The 16,559-nt window shown below is 37.5% G+C and overlaps 3 protein-coding genes across 3 annotated transcripts; 2 read left to right on the top strand and 1 right to left on the bottom strand.

Moving 5' to 3' along the window:
- Positions 1–542: 542 nt before the first annotated feature.
- On the top strand, positions 543–4,979 carry NCRK (Protein kinase superfamily protein). Its single transcript, XM_012972439.2, has 11 exons — positions 543–918; positions 1,725–1,862; positions 2,046–2,152; positions 2,241–2,347; positions 2,467–2,583; positions 2,682–2,792; positions 2,876–3,154; positions 3,255–3,499; positions 3,575–3,871; positions 3,965–4,201; positions 4,344–4,979. The coding sequence occupies exons 4-11, from the start codon at positions 2,278–2,280 to the stop codon at positions 4,917–4,919; spliced, it is 1,932 nt and encodes a 643-aa protein (XP_012827893.2). The 5' UTR covers positions 543–918; positions 1,725–1,862; positions 2,046–2,152; positions 2,241–2,277; the 3' UTR covers positions 4,920–4,979.
- Positions 4,980–8,242: 3,263 nt separating this feature from the next.
- LOC105948995 (protein MAINTENANCE OF MERISTEMS-like) lies at positions 8,243–10,757 on the bottom strand. The gene is made up of 3 exons (XM_012972260.2): positions 10,082–10,757; positions 9,665–9,817; positions 8,243–9,583 (listed from the first exon to the last, which is right to left on the bottom strand). Exons 1-3 carry the CDS (start codon positions 10,181–10,183, stop codon positions 8,951–8,953), a joined length of 888 nt encoding a protein of 295 aa, XP_012827714.2. The 5' UTR covers positions 10,184–10,757; the 3' UTR covers positions 8,243–8,950.
- Positions 10,758–12,130: 1,373 nt separating this feature from the next.
- Positions 12,131–15,340, top strand: RRP41L (3'-5'-exoribonuclease family protein). The gene is made up of 7 exons (XM_012972503.2): positions 12,131–12,431; positions 12,990–13,068; positions 13,261–13,363; positions 13,539–13,659; positions 14,119–14,207; positions 14,620–14,769; positions 14,997–15,340. Exons 1-7 carry the CDS (start codon positions 12,293–12,295, stop codon positions 15,084–15,086), a joined length of 771 nt encoding a protein of 256 aa, XP_012827957.2. The 5' UTR covers positions 12,131–12,292; the 3' UTR covers positions 15,087–15,340.
- The last annotated feature ends 1,219 nt before the right edge of the window (positions 15,341–16,559 follow it).

Genomic DNA, 16,559 nt, shown 5'->3' with positions numbered 1-16,559 from the left:
ATATCATATTGTAGTGCATCAGAAAAATACATTCTTGCACAAAACGAAAACAAACTAGATAACATTCCACGAAATATAAAAGCTGAATTTGACACCACAAGGGTGGACGTGTAAGATGATTCATAGTTAAGGGGTGTGGTTGTCATTATCCAAACAAGAGGGGTTTTTTTCATAATTTTACGTTATCTCAGGGGTCTCCGTAATTTACTAAATTTAAAATTTAAAAGGAGAAGGAAAAAAAAAAGAAAAAAAAAAGGAAGAAGAAAAGCAAAAAATTCAAAAATAGATAAATCAAAAATTAAGAAACATTAAAAGCGAGAAATTAAAGAGGAGCCAAGGTAGGAACAGCTTTGGGTCCTTGGACCACACTTTTTGACCCTACCGAAGACGAATTCATCCAACCATATAACGCCACGTGTCTATACCTCCGCGCCGGTGCAATGCACCGTTCCTAGTGATCTCTGATAACGACCGTTGGATTTTGCTTCAGCTCAGGCAAGTATTCATCGGACGGTCGCGGTGCACCCATCTGAAGATGCAAAAGCTGAGGATCGAGAAAGCAGACAGTCCACGTGGCGGGAGCCCTCTTCATCATTCTGGTCTGTGCTTCTCCATAGACATCTGTGCTCCCTAAAAAAGCGTTACACTCTCTCTCTCTCTCTCTACATAGCAGTAGATATAGGCACATGCACACACTAATACACACTGATACACACACATTTATATATAGCGTTGCTACTGATTCTTGGACCTCGAGCATTGTGAAAGCGGAACAGATGATATATATATAATATATCTATAGCTGATAAACACACTCACACACACACATATTCACACACTGATACACACAATGTGTGTGTTGTATCTATAGCTGATGCTGTTTGTTCTTGCGGAGTGCACCTCTAAATTTATTTCTCGGTATGTTTTAAGCTTTTCATCTTAGCTCAAAGATGGTGATGTGGTATTTAATTTATTTATTATTGCTTAATTCGTATTCAATAAATCTGAATATGAAAACCTATAATTTGAAAAAAAAGATAAAAATCGAATCTTGGCAGTGTTTTCTACAGTTTTGGCAGAAAATTAGATGTGGGTTTATCAGCATCACCATCATTCTACAAAATCTTTCAACTTTTTAGCTCCTTGGAGAATTTAGGTTAACTCTTTTGACTTCTTGATAATCTTTTTTTAATTTTCTTGATTATAAAAAATTGAAAATTGAAAAAAGAACGGTTTTTTAATGTTGCCGACAGCATAGATCAAGTTAGTGGGGGCTGATTCAAATAGAATACAAAACATGTCGTTTTCTAACACATCATCATCCTCCCAAATAAAACAAAAACAAAAACAAAATTCTAAAAAAAATTGTCTACTGTGTTTGAAGACTGTTGATAATCTGTCTTGTAAGCAAAGTCTTTTGTAACCGTTGCCATGTATACATACATTAGGAGTTAGGACCATTCTTCACAGAAAATGAATTCTTTTGCCCTTTTTTTTCAATTTCTTAGACGTGAATAAATGATTACTTTATACAGAAACAGAGTAATTTATGTAGTGTATTTTAATGGGGGTTGTGTCCAGTTTGTTTGCTGAGGGGTACCTTTCACAAAGTTTGGTTGATGGGTCACATTTTTATTTTTTAATTTAAAATATCAATTTCGGAATCTTGATTTAATTGTAGATAAATCCCACAAGTCTTTTTCTTGTTATATCTTTGCTCTCAGATGTCTATTTGTGCCTTCCATTCAATCGTTCGTTGAGCTGTCTTTCCATCTCTGGATAAAATCTTGCTACTGCTTTTCGGGTTCGCCTTTGCTTTCGGCCCTGATTTTTTCGCGCTTGAAAATCTGAAGTGCCGAATGGTAAGAATCACATTTCCTTTTCAATCATTCAATGTAGTATCTATTAGTCTGAATCCCATTTTCGCTAATATATACTTTCGAGTTCATTTAGATTTTTTTGTCGGTGAATGTTTTTGTAGTAGATTTTATATCCCGTTTCTGCGATATTGTTGTGATAAATGCTCTAATTTATTGTATGGTTAGACATTATTCAGCACAAATCAGTTCAATTTTGAGGCTTAGAAAGACCAGCCGATGGATATTTATCGAGTACGATTCCGAAGTTGTCGTTGAAAGTGTACCAAATGCAAGTAAGTTTTTTTTTTTAATGGTAGTTTTTACGAGTCTCCGACAAAATATTCGTAAAAAGGACTAATTCTTAGATTTGTGATTTTGCAGTTATTTATTTTTCAGTTCTGTCGTTGGTTCTCGAGTAATGGGGCTTCGTCTGGAAATTACACTTGTTTGCATTATTAACTTGGTCTGCATTCAGCTCACTCTTTCTGGTTAGTAACGCAAACGTTATCGATGTCTATTTGCTAAAACGTCGTTTTAAAATTACGGTGTAGTCGAGAATATAATTCGGCAGCAAAATAACTCTGTTTTTTTTATAATTATTTTCCAGATGAACTTTCGGCAAAGCCTCAAGAAAATAACTGGACATGCACTTGCTCTATCGCACGACACAGTAACTCGAATTTTCTCCCAGCAAATTGCTCTTCGTCTTGTGTTTGCAGCCTTGGTATTTACACTTTCTCGAATTTATTTTTCTTGCTTCTGTAATCCTTTCTCTCTCTCTCCTAATAAAAATAAAATAAACTGAATTAAATCGGCATCTAGGAGAATCGATTGAAAACAAATGGACATGCATTTGCTCGGCCGGCGGATTTCCTAAATTGGTCGGCGAATTAAACGGCGACAGCTGTTTTACAGCCTGCAATTGCAATGCCGGTAATTCTTCCGATTATGTTAATAATAATGATGGTGCAATTATTTAAATAATTTTCAAATTGATAAATAATTTATAATTATAGGGACTTTATCCGATTTAGAGACTTCGAAGAAGCGGATTTCGAGCAAAGCTGTCGTAATAGCACTCTTAGTGTGTGTAGTCCTCACAGCTCTCGCATTTATTGCTTCGATTCTGTGGTTTATTTATCGAAAGGATAAAAGTCCCGTTAAATGGATTTCTCCATCGTCCGATCGGCTAACGAGTTGTGGTAGTGGTACGAATTTGATGAGCCAAAGTGGAGCTTCTTCAGTCACAGTATATAAAGGTTACTTATACACCTCCGAAAATAAACCTTTTATAGGTAAATAAAAAGTAGTCGATTGTTTTTTTTTTTTTTTTTTTTTTTTTTTAATTCAACGAAAACTCGGTTGATTTTTATTTTGTTTGGAAAAAAAAAATAGGATGCATTCCGAAGGCGTCTTTCCTATTTAAAAACAGAAGAGGAGGAACAATAACCGGAACGAGTATGAACTTTTCGTATTCCGAATTGGAAATAGCGACGAACAAATTTTCCGACGCTAATTTGGTCGGAGTTGGAGGAAGCAGCCATGTTTATAGAGGTAGTCTTAAAGATGGTCGAATTGTCGCTGTTAAGAGAATGAAAACTCAAGGTGGCCCCGACGAAGAACATCTTTTTTTAACCGAGGTAACTAACTAATATTCGATTATATTTTTGCTGCAAAAAAAAATGTTTTTTTTTTTTTAAAATCGTCTTTTTCAGATAGAATTGATATCGAGGCTTCACCATTGCCACGTGGTTCCTTTGATTGGATACTGTTTGGAGCACAAAGGAAAGCATGCAGAGAGGCTATTGGTTTTCGAGTATATTCCAAATGGGAATCTTAGGGAGTGTTTGGATACAGATTCTGCCGAATGTTTGGATTGGAGTACAAGAATCGGAATAGCGCTCGGAGCTGCACGAGGATTGGAATATCTCCACGAGGCTGCCGCGCCTAGAATATTGCACCGTGATGTCAAATCCACTAATATTCTCTTAGACGACGACTTCAAAGCCAAGGTTATGTAATAATAATATTAAATGTGGATGAAAAATCCAAAACTAAATTAAATTATGCGAATAACTAATTATAATGTGTGTTTATTTGTGCAGATTACTGATCTTGGAATGGCTAAACACTTACGTAGTGACGGGATTTTGAGCGGCTCGAGTTCTCCTGCAAGAATGCAAGGAACTTTCGGTTATTTTGCCCCCGAATACGCCATTGTTGGACGAGCTTCTTTAAAATCCGATGTTTTTAGTTTCGGTGTTGTTCTTCTTGAATTGATCACAGGTCGAACACCCATTTATAAGGCACCGAATAAAGCCGAAGAAAGTCTCGTAATATGGGTATGGAAAGTTTTAAGGTTTTTCATTTTAAATTTTAATTTTATGGGAAATCGAGGTAAACTTGAGGGACAAAAAAGTGAAATTTGCCCTTCATTTTATATATATGATTTATTGGTCAATTTTTTTTTTAATCTCATTACAGGCGACGCCTCGTTTGAAAGATAGTAAACGGGTGATTCTTGAATTGCCCGATCCAAGAATGAAAGGGAGTTTCGAAGAAGAAGAGATGCAAGTAATGGCATACTTAGCAAAGGAGTGCCTTTTGTTGGATCCCGATTCTCGACCGAACATGACCGATGTTGTACAAATTCTTTCGACTATTGCACCGCGTAAATCTAAAAGGAAGCATTTGCCATTGCGTTCGTATCAGTGTTCATCGGGTGGTGGAATGAGAAGCGATAATCCAGAGCCGTCGGATGAGGAAATTTACGACACATCATCATCGTCGACGGAGGAGATCAAGCAAATTACGTCCGAAATGCCAGCTCGAGGCTCTTTGCAAAGGAATTCTGTGAGCAACAATAATAATAATTTATGCACTGCGAAAAATGAGGGAGATGATTTGTCGTCCGCGGAAATGGAGAAACTGATGCTCCTGAGCTCGAAAACACGAAGCTGGCGATTACGAGACGATGACGTGGCGGTGGATTTAACCGAACCACGGTTCGAGTCTTTTTGTCTGCCGAACGTTGATTCACATATAGTTGAAATTACATGAGAATTGTATTGAAAATGATTTGTCGAGATGGTTATAATTTATAAACTTGTTTATTTGAAATTGCACTTCTTGAAATCATGCAATTGTTGAAAATTGAAAGGCATAACATATTGAATTGAAGTAATATAGACTTCTAATTTATTATTAATATTATTTAAACTTAATATTATCAAATAAAGATTAATTAGGTTGCACAAAATTAATTAACTTAATTAAGTTCTCTCGCAAGTTACAAATATTGGGATCGTTGGTCTTGCCTAAAAAAGGACCTTAATTTTCTTCGGGCTGGTTTTGTCAAACTGAAATGCTGATTGTAGCGGGACTTTTACTGAAATTAGCTTATTTGCAGCGGTACCTTTTCATTTCAACTTTTTGAAAAACTCAAAACGCTCTCAACTAAAAAAAGTCGAGAATTAAGATTTTCGTGTTTATTTGATAAATCGACTGCCCGACGACAACAAATAACAATATGACCGATTCTGACGAGTTTTACGAGGTAAATCGAAGAAAGTAGTGGAAATTTTTATTTTTCGTCGGGTCTAGCGTGTTGTGTAGCACGGGAACCCCAAAAATTAGGGATTCCCGTGCTGTACAACACGATAGCACCATAACAAAAAAAAAAAATTAAAATATATAGTCACGTGTTGTGGAGCACGGGAATATCATTTTCCCGTGCCTTGGAGGACGGAAATGTGAGGTTCCCGTGCCCTGCAGGACGGGAACAATGAACAACCGTGCTCTCCGGCACGGGAACCCCAAATTAAATAATTTTTTTTTTATTTTTTATATTGTTATTTATATACTAATTATTACTTGTTATATCTTAATAGGGTACTGAAGGTGATTTTGACGATGAGTTTAGAACTGAATATGACAAAGAGTACAACGAGTACGAGGATCCCAACATGTGTTTCGATGTTCCTCAAGACACACCAACAACTTCTGAGGATCACAGTCAATATTTCAATGTAGGTGTTGAGTTTGAAACTGGGAAATAATTAGTGGAATGAGCAAAAAAAATGGCTGCTACTCATGGTCATCGATTGATAGTAACTTCAAGCCAGAAAAACGTGTATGTAGTAATTAGATGTCATTTGTCTGGGAAGGGACGTGAAAAACGAACCGAAGGTGTAAAACAACGGAATGTGGGAACAAAGAAATGTGGATGTCCTTTTCGTATACACTGTAGCAAAAATCGAAACGATGGACTATGGCGAATGAATTTAAAAAATGGCACCCACACTCACCCGACACTATCGTATCTTACCGGACAAGGACCGGATAGTCGTTTGACACCATAAGAATACGAGGTAGTGAAGTTACTTAGAAGGAGCCATGTGAAGCCGGCATTAATCTTGGATCGATTGAGAAAGGATAATCCACAGACATCAACGAGTGTGAAACATGTTTACAACCAATTTGAGAAGATGAAAAAAGAGAATATGGCGGGGAAGACTGTGATACAACACGTGATGTCGAACCTTCAAGAATCTGGATATGAATATTGGTATCGAAGTAATGAAGCTGATGATACACTTACTGATTTGATGTTCGCTGCTCCTATTTCATTGAAACTTTTGCGGTTATTCTCTCACGTTATATTGATGGACTGCACTTACAAAACCAATAGGTATGTTGTTAATTAGTATTTAGCATTGTGCTATTTTAAATTGATTGCATTTGATATTTATGTATTTACGTAGGTATGAGATGCCACTTTTGGAAATAATTGGAATCACTCCTGTTGGTTACAATTTTACAATTGTTGTTGCTTTCATATCACATGAAGATGCAAACACATATGAATGGGCTTTGCGTTGTTTGAAATGTGCATTGGGGGGCTGGTACCTAATGTGATATTGACGGATCGTGAATTGGGACTCATCAAAGCAATGCCCCTAATATTTCCAGATTCCGCTCATTTCTTTTGTTTGTTTCACATCAATAGAAACGTGGAAAAAAATGCATCGAGATTTATTGGTAGTACTAAACACGGGCTTATATTCCGGCGCATACATTGGGCAAAATTAGTGGAATAAAAAACAAAAGAAGATTACCATGAAAATTACGAGGAAATGGTTAGACGCTATGGTTGTTACCCCAAATTGATATCATACCTTAACGATACTTGGCTAATATACAAGCACAAATTCGTCAAAGCATGGACTAATAAGATTTTGCATTTTGGGAACACGTCGACATCTAGGTATTTTTGGTTTCATTATCGTCTTGTATTTTATATTATATTGTGGGTGTTTTTAATTATTAGTTGTTATTTTAATGGCTATTAACAGGGTGGAAAGTGCTCATAAATCGTCGAAGGGTTGGATTAGTGCTTCTACCGGTGCCGTGAACACCATTCAATATCAGCTCGACTCCGGGGTTGAGTATCAACTAACCAAGATCATGGGTGAGTTTTCAAAATGCAGTTTAATCCGGTTGCATAAATCATCGTATCCGGTATTTCAGGGTTTGATATGCAAAGTCACACATAAAGCATTAAATTTGCTTGATGATGAGCTCAAAAAACCGGGGTTTCAAGACCCATCTCTTTGTGATCACGTTTTGTGGGTTACTCATGCACTTCCATGTGCATGCCGAATTGCGTTGAAAATCCAGCAACGTGATACATTTATATCTATGGATCTACATCCATTTTGGAGTACCATGCACGTTGAAGAACCAGAAATACCTGAAGCACAGATGGATCGTGAAACAAATATGAGAGACCGAATAATCAGACTAGCCACGGAAGTGTTAGAAAAAGATTATAGCACTATACATGAATAGCACTTTTCATCCAGACACCATCCACTTGGCAGAGTCTGCATATGTTATACCGAAAGGAAGGCCAAAGGATAAACCGAAGAGAGATAATCCGGTTGGGAGTACCCACCATTCCCGCGGAAGTCGTCTACTGATGAAGAAAATGGTAAATCGTCTGCAGGTTCTAAGGGTCGAAAAAGTACTTCTACCAGAAGCCCACCATCGAAAGTAACCGATCCCGGTTCTGGTCGTGGACGAGGGCGGGGTCGAGGGAGTGGTAGATCAAGTGATGAATATACTGCTAAACAGAAGAGTAATCCGATGCCTCGAAAGGAACCGGGCGATGAGCTCAATTTCAGATCTTACATCCCAGGTTTTGTGGCAGGATCTATTGTGTCGTATGTTAATGTTAAAGCAGATAGAAATTGTGGGTACAGATGTGTTGCAGAAGCAGTGTTCCGAGATCAGCACAGATGGAGTCGTGTAAGGAGAGATTTGATTGCCGATATGTACGAGCGATTTGGTACGTACGCATCGCAAAATGGTCAAGATGAAGTCATCCGATGGATTACAAGATGCGATTGGCAAGAAGGACCGTGCAGTCGGGACAAATGGATGTCATTTCCGGATATGGGAATGTCGATAGCGACTAAATACAATGCGACTTTGGTCTTATACGCCGTTGTCGGAAGTATAACCTACTTACCTCTAGTTGGTCCGGGTGAATTATCCCATATGATCCATATGGTGTTGTCAGGAAACCATTTTGTCCTTATCCAGTTACCGGTTAATTGTCATCTACCACCTATCACTCCACAGTGGCGACCTGTTAGAGCCGCAAATCTTGTCCACTTGTCGGAAATGTTCGAAGAGCGCCTATACATGTGGCGTCGTTTATCTAGGTTGGGATAGGCATTTTATTTTAGTTGGTATGTATTTGGACCTTGTATTATATTATTTTAGTTGGTATGTATTTGGACCTTGTATTATTTTATTTTAGTTGGAATGTATTAGAACCTTGTATTATTTTATTTTAGTTGGTATGTATTTGAACCTTGTATTATTTTATTTTAGTTGGTATGTATTTGAAATTAAACCCGAAACAAAAATAACATAAATAATAGTCAAACAAAAATAACTGAAAACAGTAAAGCAAGTACAAAACATAGCCAAATGTCACAAAAAACAAATAAATGTCAAACAAATACAAAACATAGCCAAATGTCACAAAAAACAAATAAATGTCAAATAAATATAACGATCGTCTACTGTCTACCCCTAGACCTCCTCGAAGTGCCACTCGTCCCACCCGGTCGCCGACGCGGTGGTGGCATCTCCATAAAGTCGTCGTCGTCGGAATCTCTAGTGGGGGATAAACCTAGAAAACGTGCGTGTGGCTCCACACGAGGCTGTAACTGCACACGTAGATGCTGGGGTATCTCGTGCATGTGCGGATGGATGATACGCACAATGTCATAGAAGTCCGGTTGAATAGGAGGGGGGCGTACGACTGGCGGTGGTCCTTGTGGCGCTGGATCCCGGTTGATGACGTACTGATGAGTACGAGGAACGTACCACTCCATGTACCGAGTGGCAGTCTCAGACGGCGGCCAGGCTAATGTCCTACCGTCCAACGTAATTGAGCTGGCAGCCAGGTCCATCCACTCCTCGCCTGGAGGATCATACCGTACCTGGTATGTCTGCCCTCCAAGCGGACCACGTAGGCACGGCTCTCTGGACTGAATGTAGCACTGCGGTATGGTCTGTCTAAAGATAAACTGCCGAAGGACGCGATCCGGTAAATATGGCTCGATAATCTCCATAAACTGTATGCACCCATAATATAATGTACGCGGAACGCGTCTATGTACGTGCGGACCGTAAGGCATCCAGTCAATCTGGAAAATTAGATTAACGTAATAAAAATTAAATTTACATAATAACTAATAATAAATAAATTCAACAATCAAAATACATACCTGATCGGCCTGCATATCATCAAGCATCCTTCGGACCGAGAACAAGTCTGAAATACCCTTGCGTGGTTTCCATTTCAGGAAACGAGGCTGCATCTCCTTATAATCCGAATTAATAGGTGCTCGAAAAGGGCGAAAGTACTCATAAATCCAGCACTACAAATAAACGAGACTATATTAGATTAATATTATATTAAATTACAATACATTATATTAAATAAATGTACTATTAGACTATATTATATACTTATACTAATTATAATAATATATTATATTAAATTATAGTATATTATATTCAATTAATATATTATTAAACTAGATTATATAAGTATATAAGTATCTAACTTATACTAATTAATACTACATTATTAACATAATCTATTGAGTATAATATATTATATTAAAATACTACTTAAATACCTGGAGCAGTAACGTGCAACCCTGTAACCCCTTCACGTGAGCCCTACTAGCCAAGCCCAAACTGTCGGTATAAATGAGCCAAGACAGCTGCACCCCAAGCATACTCGCCGACGTGCTCGAGATCGGAAGAATATCTCATCCACGTTGGCTTGAACCTGTCTACACTCCGGTCGGGGAACAAAGCCATACCGATCAAAAACGTCAAATATCCTACCACCTTCTGCCGACAAGTTCGGGACCGACTGCGCACACGCTCCACAAACTCCGACCATTTTATCCCAATATTGCCGAGCTTGGCATGCGCCTCGACCATGTCCAAATCAAGAACCTCAGCTAGCAACAACTCACACATAGGCCTCTCGTCAACAGAATCACCGTACACTGCTAGACCGTCAACACGCAACCCCAAAATCAAATGGACATCATGTAGGGTGATCGTCATCTCACCCCAAGGCATGTGGAAACTGTTCGTTTCCGGCTGCCACCTCTCTATAAATGCCCCCATGAGTCCCTTGTCTACATTTTTTATGTTGAAGTACTCGAGTGAGTCTAGGCCAGATGTCTCCAGTAGCTCTAACTCATCCTGCCCGTAAGGAGCCATGAGTTGCTTCAACTCATGTTTCTTAAAATCATTAAGCGCAGTAATCCTTGACTCACATCGTCCGACGTTGCGCTCCTGTAGAATTTCTAATTTAATTAGAAAAAGTATATTAAAATAAATATATTTAAAATATATAAAAATAAATATATTTAAACTTACATGTCCTGCCCAAATGTAGTAGGCAATATGACTCTTGAAACTAGGAATCATCCTCCAATCAGTCGGTCCTCCTGGAGCCGGACCATGTAACACAAGTGGGCCACTAAAAGTGTCGAACTCGTACCGAGACTTTCGTGCGCGCGCAGCCGGGACGGGAACATCATCAAAATCGCTCCCAACATGGTCCTGCTCCTCCTCGTGTCCCTCGTAGGGGATACGAGAATCTGCCCCTAAAGATCGAATGCTACCCGTCATAGATCTAGAACTATGATCTATGTGGGGAATCTCGTCCACGACGGGTAAATCAGTGTCGCTCCATAACTCTCCTACGACGGTGAGATGCAGTCATACGAATGCGCTCCGCTTCCGCCGCGGCTTCCCCGCCATACCGAAATTTAATCTTCGAAACTTTATCCGAACTCGAAGAAGCCCATAAGCCCTTTCCCCTTGTCCTGACGTGCCATCTGTAAAAGATAAAAAAACTAATTAAATAAAATAATATCAAAAAAAAAAAAAATTGAGTTTACCGTTCAGCTGAACACGGGAACTTGAAGAATCTTTGAAGTCCCCGTCCTCCAGAACACGGGAAACTAAAAAATCTTCAAGTTCCCGTGTTCTTCAAGACGGGAACTTTAAATAATTTTTTTTTTTTTAATTTATTTCGGAAAATTAAAATTTAAAAAACAGTTTGAAGCTCCCGTTTTATAGAGCACGAGAATGTAAAGGTCCCGTGTTCTGGAGCACGGAAACTCGAAGAACATTCAAGTTTCCGTGCTCTGCAGAACGGAGAGTTCTAAATTCTTGAATTCTCCGTTCTGCAGAGCACGGGAACTTGAATGTTCTTCGAGTTTCCATGCTCCAGAACACGGGTGCCGTAAAATTTTTTTTTTGTTTTTTCCGAAATTTTGCTAGATCTAATCCTAAACATGTGTTTTTACCTAAATTGGAAATAAAAATAATTAAAAGTAGTAGGAAATCGAAAACTTACCGGAATCGAGCCTCGTTTGTACGGTTTGAATGTCGAAATTTTTTACGAAATTCGAATTTCTAGAGAGTGTTTGGGAATAGGAGAGAGAAATTGAAAGTTGAAAAAATTAAAATGAAAAAGGTACCGCCGCAAATAAGCCAATTTCAGTAAAAGCCCCGCTGTAAATAGTAACACTCTTTGTCAAACGGGCTGATTTTTTTTTTGAAAATGGGCCAACATTGCCTAAAATGCCCCTAAATTAAAATAAAAGTTATATTTCCTATTTGCATAAAAATAAAAGGGTTATATTTCATATTCCCCTAAAGTTAGAGGGTTCATTTGAAAAGTTGTGAAAACTTAAAACCCTCTCATGGCGTCCTAATTCAAAACCTCGCAGAAACGCTAAACCCCAGTCACAGCCACCTCTCTCCACTTCTCCGCCCTCACCCCGCCCACACGCATAAATTGATAAAGGAATAGACGGATGGCCGGAAAATCAGGCTCGACGCCGGCGACATACTCGCCGTCCCTCTCTGGTCAGAAGAAGAAGAGGCCTCCCGTACTTGCCGATTCCAATTGGGTCCGACCCGACGGCCGCACCCTCCATCAGTGCCGCCCTGCATGTGAGTTTTCCATTTTTTTATTTTTTAATTTTTGCAATTTTTTTGTATGATATGTATGCTATTGAGTTGATTGAATGGTGCCGTATTTGATCTAATGAACTCCGCGTATGAAATTGTGGACTGAAGAATTGTACTGTGCAATTTTGTTGGTCCTGATTGGTTATCGATTTTGGTTTTGTTTGTTGGTTATATGTATAACTGCTGGCGCTATGTATAATAATCGTATACTAAGTTTCATGTAATGTGTTAACTTTCCTAGCAGTTGTTTTTATTTGATTTGAGGAATCATTAGTTAGTCATACTTATTAAACATAACTATGCCGATAGAAAACAGTGCCGATTGTTCCATGTTTTCGCGGAAGAGTGGATTTCTAAGCACATGGAAATGGCCCTTAATAATTAATTATGTCGAAATTCTATATCCCTAATATCGTTAAACTAATTGCATATTATTTAGGTGGGACGAGCTTGAGTTTATAGTCCATTTAGAGAGTACTATGGTTGACATGACACTCTTATGAAATCGATTGTTAATTTTTTTTTTTTTAAATCTTGCAGTTCTAAGGACTGGGGCCGTAAATTCTGCTTCAGGGTCTGCATATGCGGAATTCGGAAATACCAAGGTCATTGTATCTGTGTAAGTAGTGCATACTTTTTTAAATACAATGTTTAAAAGTTACCGAGTTGCTATAGCACCATTCCACATTAACTTATTGTAAGAAACAACAAACCAAGGTGTTCTAGATCTTGTCACGTTCAAATTCCTTCCAGATATTATTTGCTACAAAATGGTGTGTGCTGATGTTTTCAATTGGGTTATGCCGTTCAGATTTGGTCCTAGGGAAAGTAAGAAAGCAATGATGTATAGTAACTCCGGGCGGTTGAATTGTAATGTCAGTTACGCAACTTTTGCTACTCATGTTCGTGGTCAGGTGAATCATCTTCTTTATTGATTCTTTTTTTTTTTTTTAATTCATCTTCTTTATTGATTTTTTTTTTAATAATTCATCTCCTTTATTGATTCTGTTCTATCTCCTCTTTTCTTTTTCTTACCCTATAACTATAATATTGTTATGTATCTGAAACTTAATTCTACTTATTATTCAGACGCCAGAAACTAAGGATATTTCCTCAATGCTCCACAAAGCTTTGGAGGGTGCCATAATACTTAAATCTTTCCCCAAGACAACTGTTGATGTTTTTGCTTTGGTATTGGAATCTGGAGGAAGTAAGTACAGTATTAAACTTATGTTTGAAAAAAAAATTGCGTTATTGATTTGTAAGCAAGTAATATATGGCAAAACATAGTCACGATTTTTTTTAACTTCTAAGGGATGAAGTAGATTGCTTTTAAATTATTTGATAGAATCTTCATTAAAAAATCAACGAAGTACAATTGCGAAAAGTGTAGTTAATACACTTATTATTACCGAAACAATGAAATTACTGTCGAAGTCGACTAATACCAGCTAATAGGTAGGTGGCTGGACTGCTGAAGTAGTACAGGGTAGATGAACGAAGGTCTAGGAGTAGTATAAGACAATCGGATCGTGGTCCATTTAGATACTTTATTCTTTTTTTCCATTTTTTTACTGCAGCAAGCTAATTGTTGAAAATTATATATCTATTAAGAGATGTATTCTCTAATGTTTCCTATACTAATAAGAACAATTTATTATCGATGCAGGTGATCTCCCAGTAATTACAACATGTGCCAGTCTTGCTCTAGCAGATGCTGGGATCATGTTATATGACATGGTTACCTCTGTTTCTGTGGTACGTATCACGTTTTTATTCTTTTATTTTCATGGACTTTCATGTGTCCAGTTCCTTCCAGTACATGAAATAGAGTGCGAAATTTTGTAGCTATTCTTAAATGTGCACACAACAAATTAAAGAATGAACTTCTCTAAATACTCTCAAAGCTCTGATTGGTTCAACGCAAATTGTAAGTAAAACGGTGAAAAAGGAAAGTAAAATCATTTTCTTGTTAAGGTTTTCTCGGAAATTGTTTAAAATGTGTTGGAGTTTGGACATCCAATGCTTATGCAACTAGTGGCATCCCGACTGCTTGACAACTTTTAAACTTATTGTAAACATCATTAATGATGTCATGTTTTCAATTTTTTTATGGGGATACTTTCAAATGAAATGCCACATGTATTCATGCTGCTATATTCATGCACAGTCGTGTCTTGGGAAGAATCTTCTGATCGACCCTTTATCAGAAGAAGAAAGCTACCAAGACGGAAGTCTAATGATTACTTGCATGCCGTCACGTAACGAGGTTACTCAGATGACTGTCACAGGAGAGTGGTCGACACCAAAGATAAACGAGGTATTCAAAATCCTAATCACTAACTTTTTTTTAGTTTGTTTAAATACGTGTCTGCGTACTAAAACAACTGAGCATATTGAGAACCCTATTCGGGCTGAAATCTAGAATCAAAATATGCATTTATGGATTAGATCTTTATTCCCACTAAAATTGCTCGTTGCCATTTGCTTCTTGTTGTTTTTTCATCTTATACAAATACAAATATTGGGATTTGATCTTTTACGCAGGCAATGCAGTTATGTATTGATGCTTGTTCCAAACTAGGGAAGATAATGAGGTCGTGTCTGAAAGAAGCTGCTTCCATTACACAGGATTAGGCTACGTGTTATACAGCTGCTGAAATTATTGGTAAAAAAATCTGTTTTTGACATCAATTTTGCTTCTTAATATCCGGACCCTTTCTTTTCGTTGAAATGTAGTCATCTCTGTCGATTATCCTCATTTAAACGTTGATTTATATTCTGTAATAGTAGTGATCGATTGACATCTTTGAGTTTTTGATGTGCCGCCTATTCCGATAACGGATAAAGTAGCAGGTCTATCAAAGCTTACTAGGAAAGTTTGTACTTCATATATATGTGTTTGTGTGTGTGTGTGTGTGTGTGTGTTCAATTTGATTGAAAGATTTTGATTAGAGTTTTAATGTAGAATTAATTTTGTAGACGTAATGGACTGGAATAACTGGATAGAGTACAGACAAAAATGTTTGTTGGAGAGAGAGAGAGAGAGAGGGAGAGAGAGAGAGAGAGAAAGAGAGAGAGAGAGATGCATTGAATAGTTGACGGTGGGCATATTCCGTGTTGGTCCGTTAGGGTACAGGGTTTTAAATAGAGACCATCTGGTTGCCCTTTGCTGCCGACCATCTGCATCTGAAATTACGGATTTGTCCCACCGTCAAATGCAGTGCTACATCTAATTTGGTCAAACTAAATATCTATAAATAATATATTGGCCTCAAATTTGGAAAATACTACTTGCGTATACATCTTTGGACAAAATGCATTTCGCCCCTTAGAAATTTTATTTTTTGCACTTTCACCCTCTCAAAATTTTGTTTCACTTGCCCTTTGCCTGAAATCATAATTCAGGCGTAGTTTTCACCGGAATTGCCATGAATCCGTCCAATTGAAGGGCATTTGTGTAGATTTAGAGACGGATAACCATCGATACTAACTGAGGGTTCTCACGATTTTGGGACCATAGTAGGTACAATTTATTTTGGGGCAATTTCATGTGAAAAGTACTGCCAAAATTGTGATTTGGGGCCAAGTGCAACTAAAATAAAATTTGAAGAGATGAAGTGCGAAAATTGAAAATTTACAGGGGCAAAGTGCAATTTGGTGTACATTTTTTTAATTTAATCTTCTTTTTTTTTTTTTTTTTTGAAAAAATGTAATCTTCTAGAATAAAGGTAATATACAAGTGGATGTCCCTATTTTATGCCAAATATTGCAAGATTTGACTTTATTGTGGAAGATCTATGTGAGATGCTTAGTTTAACCTATCTATTAAATTAGTAATATATGATGTCACCAAAACAATTGATAATGTCTATGGGTGATAGCATCACCACTTAGGAATATTTTAAATTAGAGAATTAATTAATTTATAACAAAAGACAAAAAACTTAATATAATGTATTCATTAACTTATATAACTACTAAATTGTATTGCTAGACTAGGGGAAGAATAAATCCCCAAGTGTTGAAAAATATTCAATAATATTGGTCAAAGTGGTATAAATTTTATTCCATATTGAATTTGATGATGAGTTTTTTCAAACTTGACTA

Source organism: Erythranthe guttata, chromosome 4 (genome assembly GCF_056151865.1).
Source record: "Erythranthe guttata isolate IM_541 chromosome 4, IM_541, whole genome shotgun sequence".
In the NCBI taxonomy this organism is placed as follows: Eukaryota; Viridiplantae; Streptophyta; class Magnoliopsida; order Lamiales; family Phrymaceae; genus Erythranthe; species Erythranthe guttata.
The sequence above is the reverse complement of the archived record's forward strand: the minus strand, read 5'-3'. Positions and strand labels throughout refer to the sequence as shown.

Bases quoted from the DNA above. Each gene is read 5' to 3' on its own strand.
- LOC105948995 (XM_012972260.2), bottom strand. From the start codon at position 10,183: ATGCTTGGGGTGCAGCTGTCTTGGCTCATTTATACCGACAGTTTGGGC. The intron at 9,818-10,081 runs GTATTTAAGTAG...GTTTATTTGTAG, and splicing joins GTTGCACGTTACTGCTCCAG to TGCTGGATTTATGAGTACTT. The intron at 9,584-9,664 runs GTATGTATTTTG...CTAATTTTCCAG, and splicing joins ATGATATGCAGGCCGATCAG to ATTGACTGGATGCCTTACGG.
- NCRK (XM_012972439.2), top strand. From the start codon at position 2,278: ATGGGGCTTCGTCTGGAAATTACACTTGTTTGCATTATTAACTTGGTC. The intron at 2,348-2,466 runs GTTAGTAACGCA...ATTATTTTCCAG, and splicing joins CATTCAGCTCACTCTTTCTG to ATGAACTTTCGGCAAAGCCT. The intron at 4,202-4,343 runs GTATGGAAAGTT...ATCTCATTACAG, and splicing joins AAGAAAGTCTCGTAATATGG to GCGACGCCTCGTTTGAAAGA.
- RRP41L (XM_012972503.2), top strand. From the start codon at position 12,293: ATGGCCGGAAAATCAGGCTCGACGCCGGCGACATACTCGCCGTCCCTC. The intron at 12,432-12,989 runs GTGAGTTTTCCA...TAAATCTTGCAG, and splicing joins CCATCAGTGCCGCCCTGCAT to TTCTAAGGACTGGGGCCGTA. The intron at 13,069-13,260 runs GTAAGTAGTGCA...TATGCCGTTCAG, and splicing joins ACCAAGGTCATTGTATCTGT to ATTTGGTCCTAGGGAAAGTA.